Source organism: Vidua macroura, chromosome 33 (assembly GCF_024509145.1).
Source record: "Vidua macroura isolate BioBank_ID:100142 chromosome 33, ASM2450914v1, whole genome shotgun sequence".
Classification (NCBI taxonomy): domain Eukaryota; kingdom Metazoa; phylum Chordata; class Aves; order Passeriformes; family Viduidae; genus Vidua; species Vidua macroura.
In genome coordinates this window covers 1,050,515-1,065,480 of record NC_071603.1, presented here as the reverse complement: position 1 = coordinate 1,065,480, position 14,966 = coordinate 1,050,515, and the positions used below count along the sequence as shown (strand labels likewise).

Below are 14,966 nucleotides of genomic sequence, written 5' to 3'. Positions count from 1 at the left end.
CTCCAAAAGCAGCCTCAAAAAGACCTCCAGAACAGTCTAAAAAAACCCAGAAACAGCCTCAGCAAAACCACAAGAACAGCCTCAAAAAACACCCCAAAAACACCCCCCAAAACAACTCTCTCAAAAAAAAAAAAAAAAAAAACTTAAAAAAGCCCCCAAAATCAACCCCTAGGCTGTTCCACTATAAACACCCCCAAAGCCCCCCAAATCGCGGCCTGCGGAGGGTCCTGAGGGTAACTGGGGAGCACAATCCCCCAAAAAAACCTATACGGGCCGGGGGCACCCCAAAAGGGCCAGCGGAGACTTGGGATCTCCCTCAGGTATTGATGAGAGCCTGAGACCTCTCCCAAAAAGATCTGGAGGTGTAGGGAGAGCCCTCCAAGGGTCACCAGGGCACTGTGACCCCCTCCTCGAGACTATATAGGGCCCAGAGCCCCCCAAAAATGCGCCCACAGGGTGCCCCCCGCCCCTATAGCGTGTGGGGATCCCCAAAAGCGCCGCAGGGCCCGGGGTCCCCTCACAGCGTCCGTGGGGTCCCGGCCTCCCCCTCCCCCCGCGCTGTGGGGTCCCCGAGACCCCCACAAAGAACCGCGGGACCCCCTAAAAGCTTCGGGAACCCCCAAAAAGCCGCCAACACGCCCACAAGACCGGCGGGACCCCCCCCGAGGCCTGCGGGACGCCGCGAGGCCTGCGCCCCCCCCACCGCCACCTCCCGACTAGGCCGCAACCCGCCCCGGCAAGGCCCAGCGCTTCTCGCGGCCGCTCCTCCGCCGCCGCCCGGTCGCCGCCGCCGCTGCCGGCCCCGGGCCCGGTGCTGCCGCCGCCGCCGCGGCCTCTGCGCGCTCCGGGCCGCCCGGGAAAGTTTTATTCAAACGCGGAAACGGGGAGGGAGAGGGCGGGGCCCGGGCGCCATTTTGGCCGCGTCGCGCCGCCATCTTGGGAAGGGCGAGGGCGCCATTTTGGGAAGGTCGGAACGCCCCTATTGGGTGTGCGGGGGCGGGGCCGCCATTTTGGGCGTGGCGCCGCCGGCGTCAGTTTGAGTGTGGTGGGTCCGGCCGCCATCTTGAGTGTGGCGAGCCGGCCGCCATTTTGGGAGTGGCGCGCACCAGCCACGCTTTTATTTCTTAAATTTTAGGATTTTTTTTTTTCCCCGCGCTTTTTAACAATTTCCCCGCAAAACAAACGCCTTCTCCACCCTCTCGAACCAGAACACCCGAGAATTCACCCCGAAACCTCGCTGGCTTGGTGAAGGGGTGAGGTAGATGAGCGGAAAACACGACAAAATGACCCAAAAATGGGCTGAGGGAAGGGTACAGGAATGAGAGGGGTTTGTTGCACCAGTAAGACCAGTATGGGTGGGGGGGTGGGTCACCAGTAAACCCAGTACAGCCCACCTGCCTCCGCTGTGGTCACATGAGGAGGAATTCCATGCCTGTGAGGGGCTTTGGGTGAAAAATGGGGATTTTGGGGGCTCTGGAGTGTTTTGAGGGAAAAAAAAGGAATTTTTGGATAAATGAAAGGTTGGGCTTCAACCATTTGTGTTTTAGGGGAAAACGAGGCTATTTAGAGGCTAAAAATTTGGGTCACTTTGTGTGGGGACAAAAAGAGTGGCAAGGCCCACAAAAAGGGATTTTTGTGTGAAATGAGGAGATTTTGAGGCTGAAAATTGGGATGATATCCTGAGGGGGAAGGGCAGGCCCTAAAAGAGATTTTTTGGGATGAAATTATGTGATTTGGGGAGCAAAAAGTGGGGTAATGTTGTGGGGGGGGTAAAAAAAGGGGAGATAGGCCCAAAAAAGGGGTTTTGGGGTGAAACAAGGCAATTTTGGGGCTAACAAGTGGCATCACATTTGGGGGGGGTGAAAAAGAGGGATGGAAAGGCCACAAAAAACGAGATTTTTGAGGGGAAATGAGGTGATTTGGGGGCTAAAAAATGAGGTCACCTCATGCAGAGGGGAAAAGGCCCAAAAAGGGGATTTTGGGGTAGAATGAGGGATTTAGGGCAGAAAATTGAGGTGGGCAGGGCACAAAAAAGGGGAATTTTGGGGTGAAATGAGGGGATTTTGGGCACCAGAAAGTGGGGTCACCTTGCAAAGGGGGAATGACCCAAAAAGGGGGGGATTGGGATAAAACAGAGAGCTTTTGGGGACAAAAAGGGGGGATTTGGGGTCAAAATTAGGTGGTTTTGGGGCCAGAAATTGGGGGGAGGGTTGAGTATCCTAAAAAGGGGATTTGGGGGTGAATTGAGGCCAAAAAGTGGGTTCAGCCCACAGGGGCAAAAAAAAAAGGGGAATTTTAGGGCAAAATAAGGCAATTTTGGGGCCAGGAATAGGGATCACAGCACAGGACCCAAAAGAAGGGGAATTTTGAGGTGAAATGAGGTCATTTTAGGGCTGGAAATGGTGTGGGGTAAAACAAGGGGGTTTTGGGGTGAAACAAAGCAATTTGGGGGCTGAAAATTGGGGTTTTGACCCAAAATCAGGGGGGTTGGAAGGGTCAGGGTCCAGGGACCCCTCCCCCCCTCATTCAGCCCCCGGGGGGAGGGGGCTGCCCCCCCCGCGCAGGGCAGGTTTGGGGGGGGGCAGCTCCCCCCATTTTCGGGGGGTCCCACGAGTGCCACGCAGGGTGGAGACCCAGGAGGAGGTGGCCTGGGAAAGGGGAGGGAGGAAAAAGAGGTGTTCAGGTTTTGGGGATCCCCCCCAGACCCCCGAAAAGGGGGTGAAGTGCACCCCCACCCTCCCAAACCCCCCAAAAATGAGTGTGGGGACCCCCCCCAGATACCAAAAAAGGAAGCTCAGGGTCCCCCCCATGCCATGCCAGCCCCCCAAGATGCCCCCAGCCCCCCAAAAATGGGGTGAAGCTCCCCAAAAATGGGGTGCAGTCCCCCAATAGATTCCCTCATACCCCCTAAAAGGGGGTTCAGCTCCCTAAAAGCAATCCCAACCCCTCCCCAAAAAACCCTCTCAGCTTCCCACCCACCCTAGACTCCCAAAAATGGCATGCAGGGCCCCTCTAGCCCCCCAAAATCCCCTGAGCACCCCCAAAATGGGATGCAGCCCCCCCCAGCCCACCAATAACTATTTCAGGCCCCCAAAAAAAATCCCTCCAGACTCCCAAAAACCCCCCAACCGCTAAAAATGGGATACAGGGCCCCTCTAGTCCCCCCCAAAAATGGGTGCAGGCCTCCCAGCCCCCCCAAATAATCCCTCCAGCCCCCCAAAAGCCCCCCCAGCCCCCCCCACCTGGGCCCTGGCCGTGTCCTGGACCCACTCGTCCACCAGCCGGTGCAGGTCGTCAGTGAAGAGCCCCTTTTTTGGGGGGGCTGGGGGGGTCGGGGAGGGGGCTGAGGCTTCTGTGGGTGGGGGAGGGGAGTTTGGAAAACGGGGGAGCGCCCCAGGGCCCACCTGCAGCCCAAAACCCCTCCCAAAATCCCTCTCTGCACCCCAAAACTTCCCCTTTTTACCCCTAAACCTCCCCCTGCACCACAATATCCTCCCTTCACACACAAAGTCCCCTCTTTGTACTCCAAAACCTCCCCGTGTCCCCCAAAATCCCCTCCTTGCTCCCCAAAGTCCCCTTTGCACCCCAAACCCCTCTTACCCTCAACCTCCCGACACCCCAAAGTCTTCATACCCCCAAACCCCTCCCCCTGCACACCAAAATCTCCCCTTTTTACCCCAAACCCCCCTCCCTGCACCCCAAAACCTCCCCTTTTTACCCCAACCCCCTTCCCCCACCCCAAAATCCCCTCCTTGCCCCCCAAAATCCCCCCCTTTCCCCCCAAACCTGTCAGGGCCACGCCCCGGCCCCTCCCTCGCGCCCGGGCCCCCCGAGGCCGCCGCGGGGACCCCCCGAGGCCACGCTGGGGGGGGGTCCCGCCGCCCCCTCCCCATTTTGGGGGGTCCCCCCGGGCCTCTTTGAGGGTTCGGAGCCGCCGGTGCAGCTCCCGCAGCTCCCGGTCCTGCCGCGCCCGCAGCTCCAGAACCTCCTGGATGTGCCTGGGGGGGGGCCGGGGGGGGGGGGGGTCACAGGGGGTCCCCAAAACCCAAAACCTCCCCAAGACCCCCAAAATCTCCCCTGGGCCCCCAAACTCCCCCAGGGAGCTGCACTGGCGGCTCCTGGGACCTCCTGGACATGCTTGGAGGGGTCAGGGAGGTCACAGGGGGTCCCCAAACCCTTCCCAGGACCCCAAACCCCCCTGGGGTCCCAGTCCTGCCACACTCACAGCTCCAGCAACTCCTGGATATGCTCAGGTGGGGTCGGGGGGTGCCCCCAAACCTCTCCAAGCCCCCCTGGGACCACCAAAACCTCCTCAGGGTCCCCCAAACCCCCCCGAAGCCCCTCACTCACTTTTCCCGCAGCCGCCGCAGCTGCTCCCGCAGCGCCTCGTCCTCGGGCTCCGAGTCCCCATCGCTGCTCAGGGGGGTCTCAGGGGACCCCGGGGGGAGCAGGGGGGCTCCAGGGGGGTGTGGGGGTCCCCCCAGCCCCCCACTCTCGCTGCCCGAGCTGGGGCCCCCCCAGTCGCCCTCGGGGTCGCTGGGCTCAGGGGGTGGCTAGGGAGGGACAGGGGGAGAGAGGGGTGACAGAAGATGGGGGTGAAGGGGGGGGGGCTTAGGGGGATTTGTGGTCCCTGGGGCAGTTTGGGGAGTCCCTGGGACAGAGATTTGGGGGTTTCTGGGATAGTTTTGGGGATCTCTGAGGCCGTTTGGGGGGTCCCTGGGGCAGTTTGGAGGTCCCTTGGGACAGTTTGGGGGGTCCCCAGGACAGTTTGGGGGTCTCTGGGGTAGTTCTGGGGTCCCTGGGGCAGTTTGGGGATTCCTTGGGCCAGTTTAGGGGGGTCCCTGGGGCCGATTTGGGGTCTCTGGGGTGGTTTGGGGATCCCTGGGATAACTCTGGGGTCTCTTGGGGTAGTTCTGAGGTCTCTGGGGCAGTTTTGGGGGGGTCCCTGTGGCAGTTGTAGGGTTCCTGGGGCACTTTGGGGTCCCCAACACCCACCTGGCACTGCCCTTGCCTTGGGGGGTCCCCGAGTTCCTCTGGCTCCTCTGTGGGACAGGGAGGTCGGGGGGGGTCACAGGGGTAAATGGGGGTACAGGGGGGAACACGGGGGTGGAAATGGGGGATATGGGGGGGGTACATGAAGGGCTATGAATGCGGGGCACAGGTGGGGTTTAGGGGTACATGGGGGAGCACAGATGAGGTTTGGGGGTACATGGGGGGCCACAGATTGTGTTTAGGGGTACAGGGGGGGCACAGATGGGGTGTGGGGCTCCCCAGGGGTTTTGGGGTTCCCCCATACCTGTGTGGGGGTCCCCCCCCCACAGAGGGGGGGCGCAGGCGCCGGGCCCAGCTCTTGATGCGGCGCCCCCATCCCTTGCGGGGGCTGCGCAGGCGGGGGCACAGCCCCAGCGGGAACGAGGCACCCCCGGGCGGGGGGCGGGCGGGGGGCACGGCCTGCGGAACGGGAACGGGAATATGGGAATGAGATCGGGAATGTGGGAATGGGATCAGGAATGGGAACGGGAAAATGAGAATGGGATCGGGAATGGAAATATGGGAATGGGAACGGGATTGGGAACAGGAATGGGATTGGGAATGTGGGAATGGGATCAGGAATGGGAACGGGAAAATGAGAATGGGATCGGGAATGGGAATATGGGAATGGGAACGGGATTGGGAACAGGAATGGGATTGGGAATGTGGGAATGGGAATATGGGAATGGGAACGGGAAAATGAGAATGGGATCGGGAATGGGAATATGGGAATGGGAATGGGATTGGGAACAGGAATGGGATTGGGAATGAGGACGGGAATATGGGAATAGGAATTGGGATGGGAACAGGGATGGGAATGGGGATGTGAACGGGATCAGGATTGAGGATGGAGATAGAATAGGAATGGGAACAGGGCGTCAGCACAGCCAGCATACACCGGAGTCAGCAGGGTCTTGGGGTTGAGGGTTTGGGGACACTGAGGTTTTGGGACTGGGGGGACACCAGGGCCCAGGGCTGAGGGGACACTGGGGGCTGGGAGCCTGGGATCATCAAGGTGTTGGGGGTTTGGGGGACAACAAGATTTTGAGGTTGAAAGGACATCAGGAGCCTGGGGGGTTTGGTTTAGGGGTCACTGGGGTCGTGGGATTGGGGGAACACCACAAGCTGGGGTTGAGGGGACACTGGGGCCTGGGGTCATCAAGGTCTTGAGGTTGGGGATTTGGGGTCATCGGGCTCTTGGGATTTTGGGTTTGGAGGATACTGACATCTTGAAGTTAAAGGGACGTCAGGAGCATGGGGGTTTGGGTTTAGGGTCATTGAGGTCTTGGAGTTGGGGGTCATCAAGGCCTTGGGGCTGAGGTTCTGGGGTCATTGGGGCATTGGGGTTTGGGGTTCAAGGACACCAAGGACTCAGGGTTTGGGGAACAGGGAGTTTGGGGTTGGGTACAGTCATTCCTGGTCTTTGGGGAAGACCGAGGTCTTGGGGTTTGGGTTTGGGGGACACCAAAATTCTGGGGATGAGGACAGTGGCCTCTGGTCATGGGGGACACTGAGACCTTGGGGACTGGAGGACACCTGGGGCTCGGAGGTGTCCAGCTCTTGGGGTGGGGGACACTCACCTCTGGTCCCAGGGGTTCCTCCTGCCCCCAAGCACCGGTGACAAATGTCCCCAGTCCTTGGGGGTCACCTGGTGGCTCTTGGGACACATCTGGCTCTGGGGGGTCGGGTGGTTCCCTGGGTCCCTCCTGCTCCCATGGAGCAGTGACTGTCCCCTGTTCCTGGGGGACGCCCGGCTCTGCGTCCCCAGGGACGAGGGGCTCTCGGTGGCCATCGAGCTCCGGAGGTTTGGGGACAGCCACGTCCAGATGTCCAGAGCTGGGGACACTCAGCCCCAGGCCTTGGGGAGCCCCCAGATCTTGGGGTTCGGGGTTGATCCTCTCTGGTGCCGTGGGTTCAGCCACCTCCTGGGAACCGGTGACAGCTGTCCCCAAAGCCTGGGGGACACCCAGCTCCTCTGGTTTGGGGACAGCCGACCCCTGGCCCTGGGGGACATCCAGGTCCTGGGCTTTGGGGACCCCCGTCTCCGGCGCCCCCGGCCCGTCCTGCTCCGACGCTCCGCTCTTGTTTGTCCCCTGTCCTTGGGAACCCCCCTGGGATATCCCCAGGGCTCTCCGGGTGGGTGGGGGTCCCCCAGGGCCTGTGGGGACGGGACACCCCCATCAGGGATGGGGGGAAGAGGTGACACCCCCCAGCCATGGGGGGGTGGCAGGTCCGTGTCCCCTCCCAGCCCCTGGGGACGCACCGGTGGCCTCGCGGTTCCGGATGGTTTGGTTGATGCAGAACCTCCAGCGCCCCACGGGCGATGACTGGGGGGGGCCTTCCCCTGGAGGGGGGCGAGGGGTCAGCAGGTGGGGGGCGACTCCAGCCCCCTCCCCTGCCCCACTACTCACCACCCGCTGGCGGCTCCAGGGGTCCCACCTGGGGGAAGACACATTTGGGGGGTCAGCAGGGGGTCTGGATGGGGGGAGGGGTGAGGTGGGGGCAGGGGCAGCACCTGGGGGTCCGGGGCGGGGGTCCCGAGGATCCCCCGTGCCTGTGCCACGATGGCCTTGAGCTCCTCCACGAACTTGTCCCGCTCCCCCTCCAGGACAAAGTTGTCCTCGACCTGCGGGGGGGACATGGGTTGGGGGGGTGGGGACAGAGATTGGGGAAGGGGACATGGACTGGGGACATGGGGACACAGAGTGGGGAGGGGGACACGGATTGAGGGGGGACACGGATTGGGAGGGGGACACGGATTGGGGAAGAGGACATGGGTTGGGGGAGGCACAGATTGAGGGAGGGGGACATGGACTGGGAAGGGGGACGTGGACTGGAGGCAAGGGACTTGCATCAGAGGTGGACATAGGCTGGGGAAGGGGACAGGGACAGGGGACAGAGATTGGGGAAGGGGACACGGGGACAGCTCGGGGCTTGGGGGTCACCATGTAGCAGGCGATGTCCTCGGGCGCATCCCCGTCCACATCAAACCTGAAGGTGACCATCTTGCTGTCGTGGGTCTCCAGCTGGCACTCCACCGTGTTGTCCCCAGCTGAGGACACCTGGGGGGTGGTGACACTCTGTGACCATGCTGGGATGTCCCCACGCAGCCCCCCACAGCCCCCAGCCCCACCCTGACCTGCAGCACGGTGAGCTGGAAGCGGGCGGGGCGCTGGCACGACGCACGGCGCTGCCGGGCACGTGGCCCAGGGACATCGGGGACATCGGGGACACGCAGCAGGGACGCGGCCTCGGCGGGCACCGAGGGGTCCTCAGGGCCAGGGAGCACTGGGGGTTGTGGTATTGGGGACAGTGGTGGCATCTCTGGGGCCGGTGGCATCCCCATGGCTGGTGGCATCATGGATGGTGGTGGCATCTCTGGAGCTTGTGGCATCCCCATGGCTGGTGGCATCATGGATGGTGGTGGCATCTCTGGAGCTTGTGACATCCCCGGGGCTGATGGCAGCACAGATGGAGGTGGCACCCCTGGGGCTGGTGGCATCACAGATGAAGTTGGCATCCCTTGGGCTGGTGGCACCATGGGTGGAGCTGGCATCCCTTGTGCTGGTGGCATCCCTTGTGCTGGTGGCATCACCATGGCTGGTGGCACCATGGATGGTGGTGGCATCTCTGAGGCTGGTGGCATCATGGATGATGGTGGCATCCCTTGGGCAGGTGGCACCCCTGGGGCTGGTGACACCCCCATGACTGGTGGCATCACAGATGGAGGTGGCATCCCTTGTGCTGGTGGCATCATGGATGGAGTTGGCATCTCCGGGGCCGATGACATCCCCATGACTGATGTCATGATGGACAGGGGTGGAACCCCCAGAGCTGGTGACATCCCCACCACTGGTGGCATCCCTGGAGCTGGTGACATCCCTGGCACCAGCTGCGGCTGCATGGCAGGGACTGGCTGTGGTGGCATCCCCTGGGCTGGTGGCATCCCCTGGGCTAGGGGAATTCCCTGGGTTGGTGGCATCCCAGATGGTGGTGGCATTCCTGGACCTGGTGGCATCCCAAGGCCTGGCTGCAGCTGCACCATGGGGACCAACTGTGGTGGCACCCCAGCTGGGGGTGGCACCCCTTGGGCTGGTGTCACCCCAGGCACTGATGCCATCCCCTGGGCTGGTGTAACCCCCAGAGCTGGTGGCATTCCGACTGGAGGTGGCACCCCCAGAGCTGGTGTCCCCCCTGAGGCTGGTGGCACTCCAGTAGGAGGTGGCACTCCTTGTGCTGGTGACACTCCAGGAGCCACTGTCACCCCCGCAGCTGGCAGTGCCACCCCTGCTGCCACTCTTGGTGCCATCCCCGGCCCTGGTGCCCCAGGTGCCACCTGTGGCTGTGCCCCCACTGTCACCAACCCCCCGCCACAGCCACAGGGGTCCCTCTCCGGCCCAGGTGGCTCCATGGTGGCTCCTCCGGTGCCATCCTCTGCTGTCCCCTCGGTCCCCTGTGTCACCTGCAGGACACGAGGCAGTGCCAGGGGGGTCTGGACCCCCCCAGGACCCCCCAGTGTGATGGGCACTTACCAGTGGTGGCACAGGGGGGGGACACCCCATCCTGGGGTCCCTGTGGGTACCCCCAGAGCTGCTCAGGTGCCCCGGTGACACCGCAGGGACCGGGGACATCTGGGGGGGGGGCATTGTCCAGGAGCCCCTCAGCTGTGGGGAGGGAGCAAGGGGGGGGGGGTCATTGCTGGGGGGTCTCACTGGGGGCAAGGGGCACTTTGGGGGGCTGAGGGCAGTTTGGGGGGACAAGGGGGGCAGTTTTTAGGGGCTGGGGGAAGCCCAGGGGTCACATCAGTGGCAGAGAGGCAGTTTTGGGAGGCCAGGGGCAGTTTTGGGGGCACTGGGGACAGTTTGGAGGGGCTAGGAGAAGTCTAGGACTCTGGAGGTAGTTTTGAGGGCATGGGGACAGTTTTAAGGGGCAGTTTGAGGGTCTGGGGACAGTTCTGGTTGTCCAGGGGCAGTTTTAGGGCACAGTTTGAGGGTCTGGGGGCAGTTCTGGGTGTCCAGGGGCAGTTTTGGGGGCAGTTTGAGGGCACAGTTTGAGGGTCTGGGGGCAGTTCTGGGTGTCCAGGGGCAGTTTTGGGGGCAGTTTGAGGGCACAGTTTGAGGGTCTGGGGGCAGTTCTGGGTGTCCAGGGGCAGTTTTAGGGCACAGTTTGAGGATCTGGGGACAGTTCTGGGTGTCCAGGGGCAGTTTTGGGGGCACTGGGGGCAGTTTTAGGGCACAATTTGAGGGTCTGGGGGCAGTTCTGGGTGTCCAGGGGCAGTTTTGGGGGCAGTTTTAGGGCACAGTTTGAGGATCTGGGGACAGTTCTGGGTGTCCAGGGGCAGTTTTGGGGTCTCACCAGGGCCAGGCGGGGGCTGCTCCCGCAGCAGCTGCTGCCGCACGTGCTGATCGACCTCGGTGTCCTCGCTCTCGGGGCCCCCCCGGCTCTCGGGGCCCCCCCGGCCCTCTGCCTGCTTCTTCTCCCGCGTCTTCCTCACCAGCGCCAGCCGGTCCCGGATGGATTTGGCCACGGCCTTGGAGTCGCTCTCGTGGAAGAACCCGGATTTCACCTGAGGAGGGGGATTTGGGGTGTCCAGGGGAGCAGCGAGAGCTGGGGGGGCTCGGGGTTGGTTCCAGAGAGAATTTTGTGGGGTGTTGGTTTTAGGAGAGGTTCAAGGTGAGGTTTAGGGATGAATTTTTGGGGTGTCAGTTTTGGGAGAGGTTCAAGGTGAGGTTTAGGGATCAGTTTTGGGGGAGAAGTTCCAGCTGAGGTTAAAGGATGAGATTTGGGGCGTTTTTGGTTTTGAGAGAGGTTCAAGCTGAGGTTGATAGATTAATTTTGGGGTGACTTTTGTTCTGGAAGAGGCTCAAGAAGAGTTGGAGGGACCAACTGTTGGGTTCCTGGGTGGATTTTGGGATGTCACTGCCCTTGGGGGTGTTCTAGATGAGCTTGAGCCACAATTTTGGAGGTTCATTGCATTTGGGGAGAATCGAGACCAATTTGGGCCCAACGCTGAGGGGTTTTGGGGTCACTCCCTCACCATCTCATAGGCCACCTCCTCGGGGACATCGGCCTCCAGGTTGAAGCTGAACTCTATGGCCTCGTTGTCCTTGTGCTTGCCCTTGAGCTTTTTGGGGTCCTCCACCCAGAGCCGCAGCGCCAGCGCCGGGTCCAGCCCCGCGTCATCCTCGGCCAGCTCCACGCGCAGCCCCGTGTCCTCGGCGAAGAACGCGTGGTCCAGCAGGTCCCGGATGGACAGCCTGGCGTGGGGGGAAGTGTGGTCAGTGTGGTCAGTCCTGGGGGGCCACAGGGGTCCCAGACCACCACCCCACCCACCTCTCGGCCTTGTTCTGCCGGATGCAGCCCTCGATGATCTCCTTCACCTCGGGGTCCGTCACCTTGTGGAAACTCGCTGGCTTGATGCCCTGTGGGGGAACACGGTGACTTGGGGGGCTCTGAGGGGGGTTTGGAGGGCTCTGGGGAGGTTTGGGGGTCTCAGGGGCTGGTGGGACACCCACGCTGGTGACTTTGCGGTAGATCTGGGCGGCGTTCTGGCACTCGGAGTAGGGGTACTCGGACGTGCCCATCTCCAGCATGCACATCCCGAAGGCGTAGACGTCCACAGACTCATCGTAGCGCTCCTCGTACATCTCGGGGGCCATGAACTCGGGGGTCCCTGTGGGGCGGGCGGTCAGGGGGGGCCCTCAGGGGCGTCCCCGAGGTCCCCGCGGTGCTCACCGATGACGCTCTTGGCGAAGGACGTGCGCATGAGCGTGGCCAGCCCCAGGTCGCCAATCTTGACGGAGCCGGTGGGGCCGGTGATGAAGATGTTGTCGCACTTGAGGTCGCGGTGGATGATGGGCGGCGTCCTCGTGTGCAGGAACTGCAGCCCCTTCAGGATCTGCCGGCACCAGCTCCGCAGCACCTTCGGCTTCATCACCTTGAACCTCTTGAGGTACCTGTGGGGTCCCGTCAGCCGTGCCCAGACCCTCCCCCAGCGTTCTCTCGCGCCCCCCAACTCACGTCTTGAGGGTGCCCGAGGTCATGAGCTCGGTGACGAGGACGATGCACTTCTTGCCGCGGAGCGAGGACTCCCAGGAGTCGTAGAAGCGGACGATGTTGGGGTGCTGCAACCCCTTGAGCATCTCAGCCTCCTCCTTGAAGCGCTGCTGCTCCGCCTTGGTCAGCTTGCGGTCCTGGGGGGGCACAGACACACCCCAAAGTTCGGCAGCGGCGCTGGCTCCGGGTTCCAGGGTCAGCGTTAGCAGCCCCCAGCCCCAGGATCATCATCATCATCATCATGCCTAAATCTCAGGGTTATTGACAGCACCATTATCATCATCCTCCAACTCCAGTATCATCATCATCATCACCATCATCCCCAAATTCCAGGGTGGTTGTCATCATCATCATCCCCAAACTCCAGAGTTGTTGTCATCATCATCATCATGCCTAAATCTCAGGGTCATTGACAGCACCATTATCATCATCCTCCAACTCCAGTATCGTCATCATCATCACCATCATCCCCAAATTCCAGGGTGGTTGTCATCATCATCATCCCCATCCCAAAACTCCAGGGTCATCATCATCATCATCTTCATCCCCATCCCCAAACTCCAGGGTTGTTGTCATCACCATCATCATTATTCCCCAACCCCAGTATCACCGTCATCTCTAAACCTCAGGATCATTGCCAGCATCATCATCATCATCATCATCATCATCATCATCATCATCATCATCCCCCAACTCCAGGGTCACCATCCTCACCCCCAAACTCCATCATCATCATCCTCACCCCCAGTTTCAGGGGGTAACAAAGCACTTTGGGGGACAAGTGGCTCAATTTGGGGGGAATTGATGGGATTTGGGGTGGCTGTGGGGGGCAGAGATGGGAGGGGGGGTCAACTGTGGGGGTCGTGGTGCATTTGGGGCCTCAATTTGAGAGGCCAGTCAGGGGGTTCATGAACTTCGGGGTGTCCCTATCTTTGGGAGGGGCTCAAGGTGAGCTGCAAGGTTCGTGGGTGGATTTTGGAGATCACTGATATCGGAAGAGCCTTGAGACGAGTTTGAGGAACCAATCACAGCTTTGAAAGGGCTTCAACATCAATTTGAGGGGCCAGTCAAGGGGTTCATGTTGAATTTTGGGGTGTCTGAGTTTGGGAGGGGTTCAAGGTGAGCTCAAAGAACCAACTGTGGGATTCAAGGGTGGCTTTTGGAGATCACTGATATCAGAAGAGCCTCAAGCTGCGTTTGAGGAGCCACTCATGGCTTTGGAAGAAGTTCAACGCCAACTTGAGAGACCAGTCAGGTGCTTCACGACAAATTTTGGGGTGTCCCCATATTCCAGAGAGCCTCAAACCCCCCCAATAACCCACCACACATCCTCCCCATCTGATGACCCTAAAGAAGCCAAATTTCACCTCCCACCCACCAACTCACGACCCCCAGCCCCCCCAAAACTCACCCCCCCCGCCCCCCCCCCCCGGCTCTGGGCTCACCTGCAGCTCACACCAGGCCACCTCCACCCAGGTGTCGGTGTCGAATCCCTTGAAGACCGTCTTGAAGGCGCCGCGCCCCAGCTCGATGTCGAACTTGAGGAAGCGGCCACCAGGCGAGGTGGCCACGGCCTTCATCTCCGCCTCCTCCTCGCCCTCCTCGCCCCCCCCGAGCCGGGGGTCGCCCCGCGGGCCGGGGTCGCCGCCGCGCTCGCCCCGCTCCTCCTCCTCCAGCACCTCCACGCTCTTGCGGAAGAAGCGTTTTGGGGGGGCGGGGGGGGACGCGGGAGTTTTGGGGTCCCCCAGATCGGCGGCCATGGTTGTCTCCAGTTTCCCCCCCCCACCCACCCGAAAATTTTAAGGGGGTGACCCCCCCCCGCCGCCCCCTCGCCAGCCCCAGCTGCCCCTATGGATGGCGGGGGGAGGGGGCCGCGTGTCCGGGGGTGGTTTAGGGGGTCGGGGGGGGGGGGGTCACCTCGATTTTAGGGTATCCCCCCCCTCGGGTGGCACCGGCGGTGGCCGCGTCACCCCCTCCCCTGCGGGGGGGGAACCTGCGGGGGAGACAAAGAGGCTTCGGTGGGGCGGGGGGGGGCAATCGGGGGGTGGGAGGGTGTAATTAATAAGGGCAGCGGGGTTAATTGGGGGGTCCCCGAAATCTGGGGGGGGGTGGAAGCATCCCCCCGGCCCCCCCCCCCCCGCACAGCGGCTGCTCTTCCTGCGGAGGAAGGACTTCCGGGGGCAGCCCCCCCCCCCAAAAGGATGCTACAGGTACGCCCGCCCCCAAGGATGCCATAGGTACCCTCGGGATGCCCTCGGGTGCTATGGGGACCCCCCAAGGATGCTATAGGGACCCCCCAAGGATGCTATAGGTACCCTCGGGCCCCCCCGGGTGGCACAGGTACCCCCCCCCAGGATGCCACAGGTACCTCAGCCTCCCCCCCGCGCTCTGGGGCCCCCTATGTATCCTATAGGAGCGCGGTGTGCCCAGTTCTGACCGCTATAGCCGCCTTGGGCCACCCTAGCCCACCCCTTATAGCCCCCCCAGTTCCTGTGTGTCCCCTATAGCCCCCCCATAGAGCCCCCCAGCTCCTAAAGCCCCATAGCCGCCCACTGAGCCCCCCAGCCCCTACAGCCCCTGTGCCCCCCATACCCCATAGAGCCCCCCAGCCCCTAAAGCCCCCCTACCCTATAGAGCCCCCCAGCCCCTAAAGCCCCCCTACCCCATAGAGCCCCCCAGCCCCTAAAGACCCCTAGAGCTTCTCCACATCCCTCCAGCCCCTGTGTGCCCCCCACCCCCTATAGTGCCCCCATATCCCCCCAGAGCCACCTGTGTCCCCATATCCCCCCTGTGCCCCACAGCCCCCACAGCCCCCAGCCCCCCACCCTCTCACCCGCGTCACGTGACCACCGCCGCGCGGGGACTGTCGGGAGCTGTAG

At 62.1% G+C, this 14,966-nt stretch overlaps 1 protein-coding gene across 1 annotated transcript; it reads right to left on the bottom strand.

The window, feature by feature from the left end:
• Positions 1-2,520: 2,520 nt before the first annotated feature.
• Positions 2,521-14,274, bottom strand: WNK3 (WNK lysine deficient protein kinase 3). The gene is given in 22 exon segments (XM_054001902.1): positions 2,521-2,648; positions 3,243-3,352; positions 3,787-3,998; positions 4,351-4,553; positions 4,996-5,042; positions 5,297-5,306; positions 5,308-5,451; positions 6,612-7,189; positions 7,295-7,375; positions 7,443-7,470; positions 7,547-7,657; positions 7,977-8,093; positions 8,171-9,012; positions 9,014-9,493; positions 9,564-9,695; positions 10,387-10,597; positions 11,069-11,288; positions 11,365-11,453; positions 11,547-11,704; positions 11,767-11,987; positions 12,052-12,224; positions 13,533-14,274. Coding segments are annotated over 22 exon segments (4,608 nt in total). The 5' UTR covers positions 13,848-14,274; the 3' UTR covers positions 2,521-2,522.
• Positions 14,275-14,966: the final 692 nt, after the last annotated feature.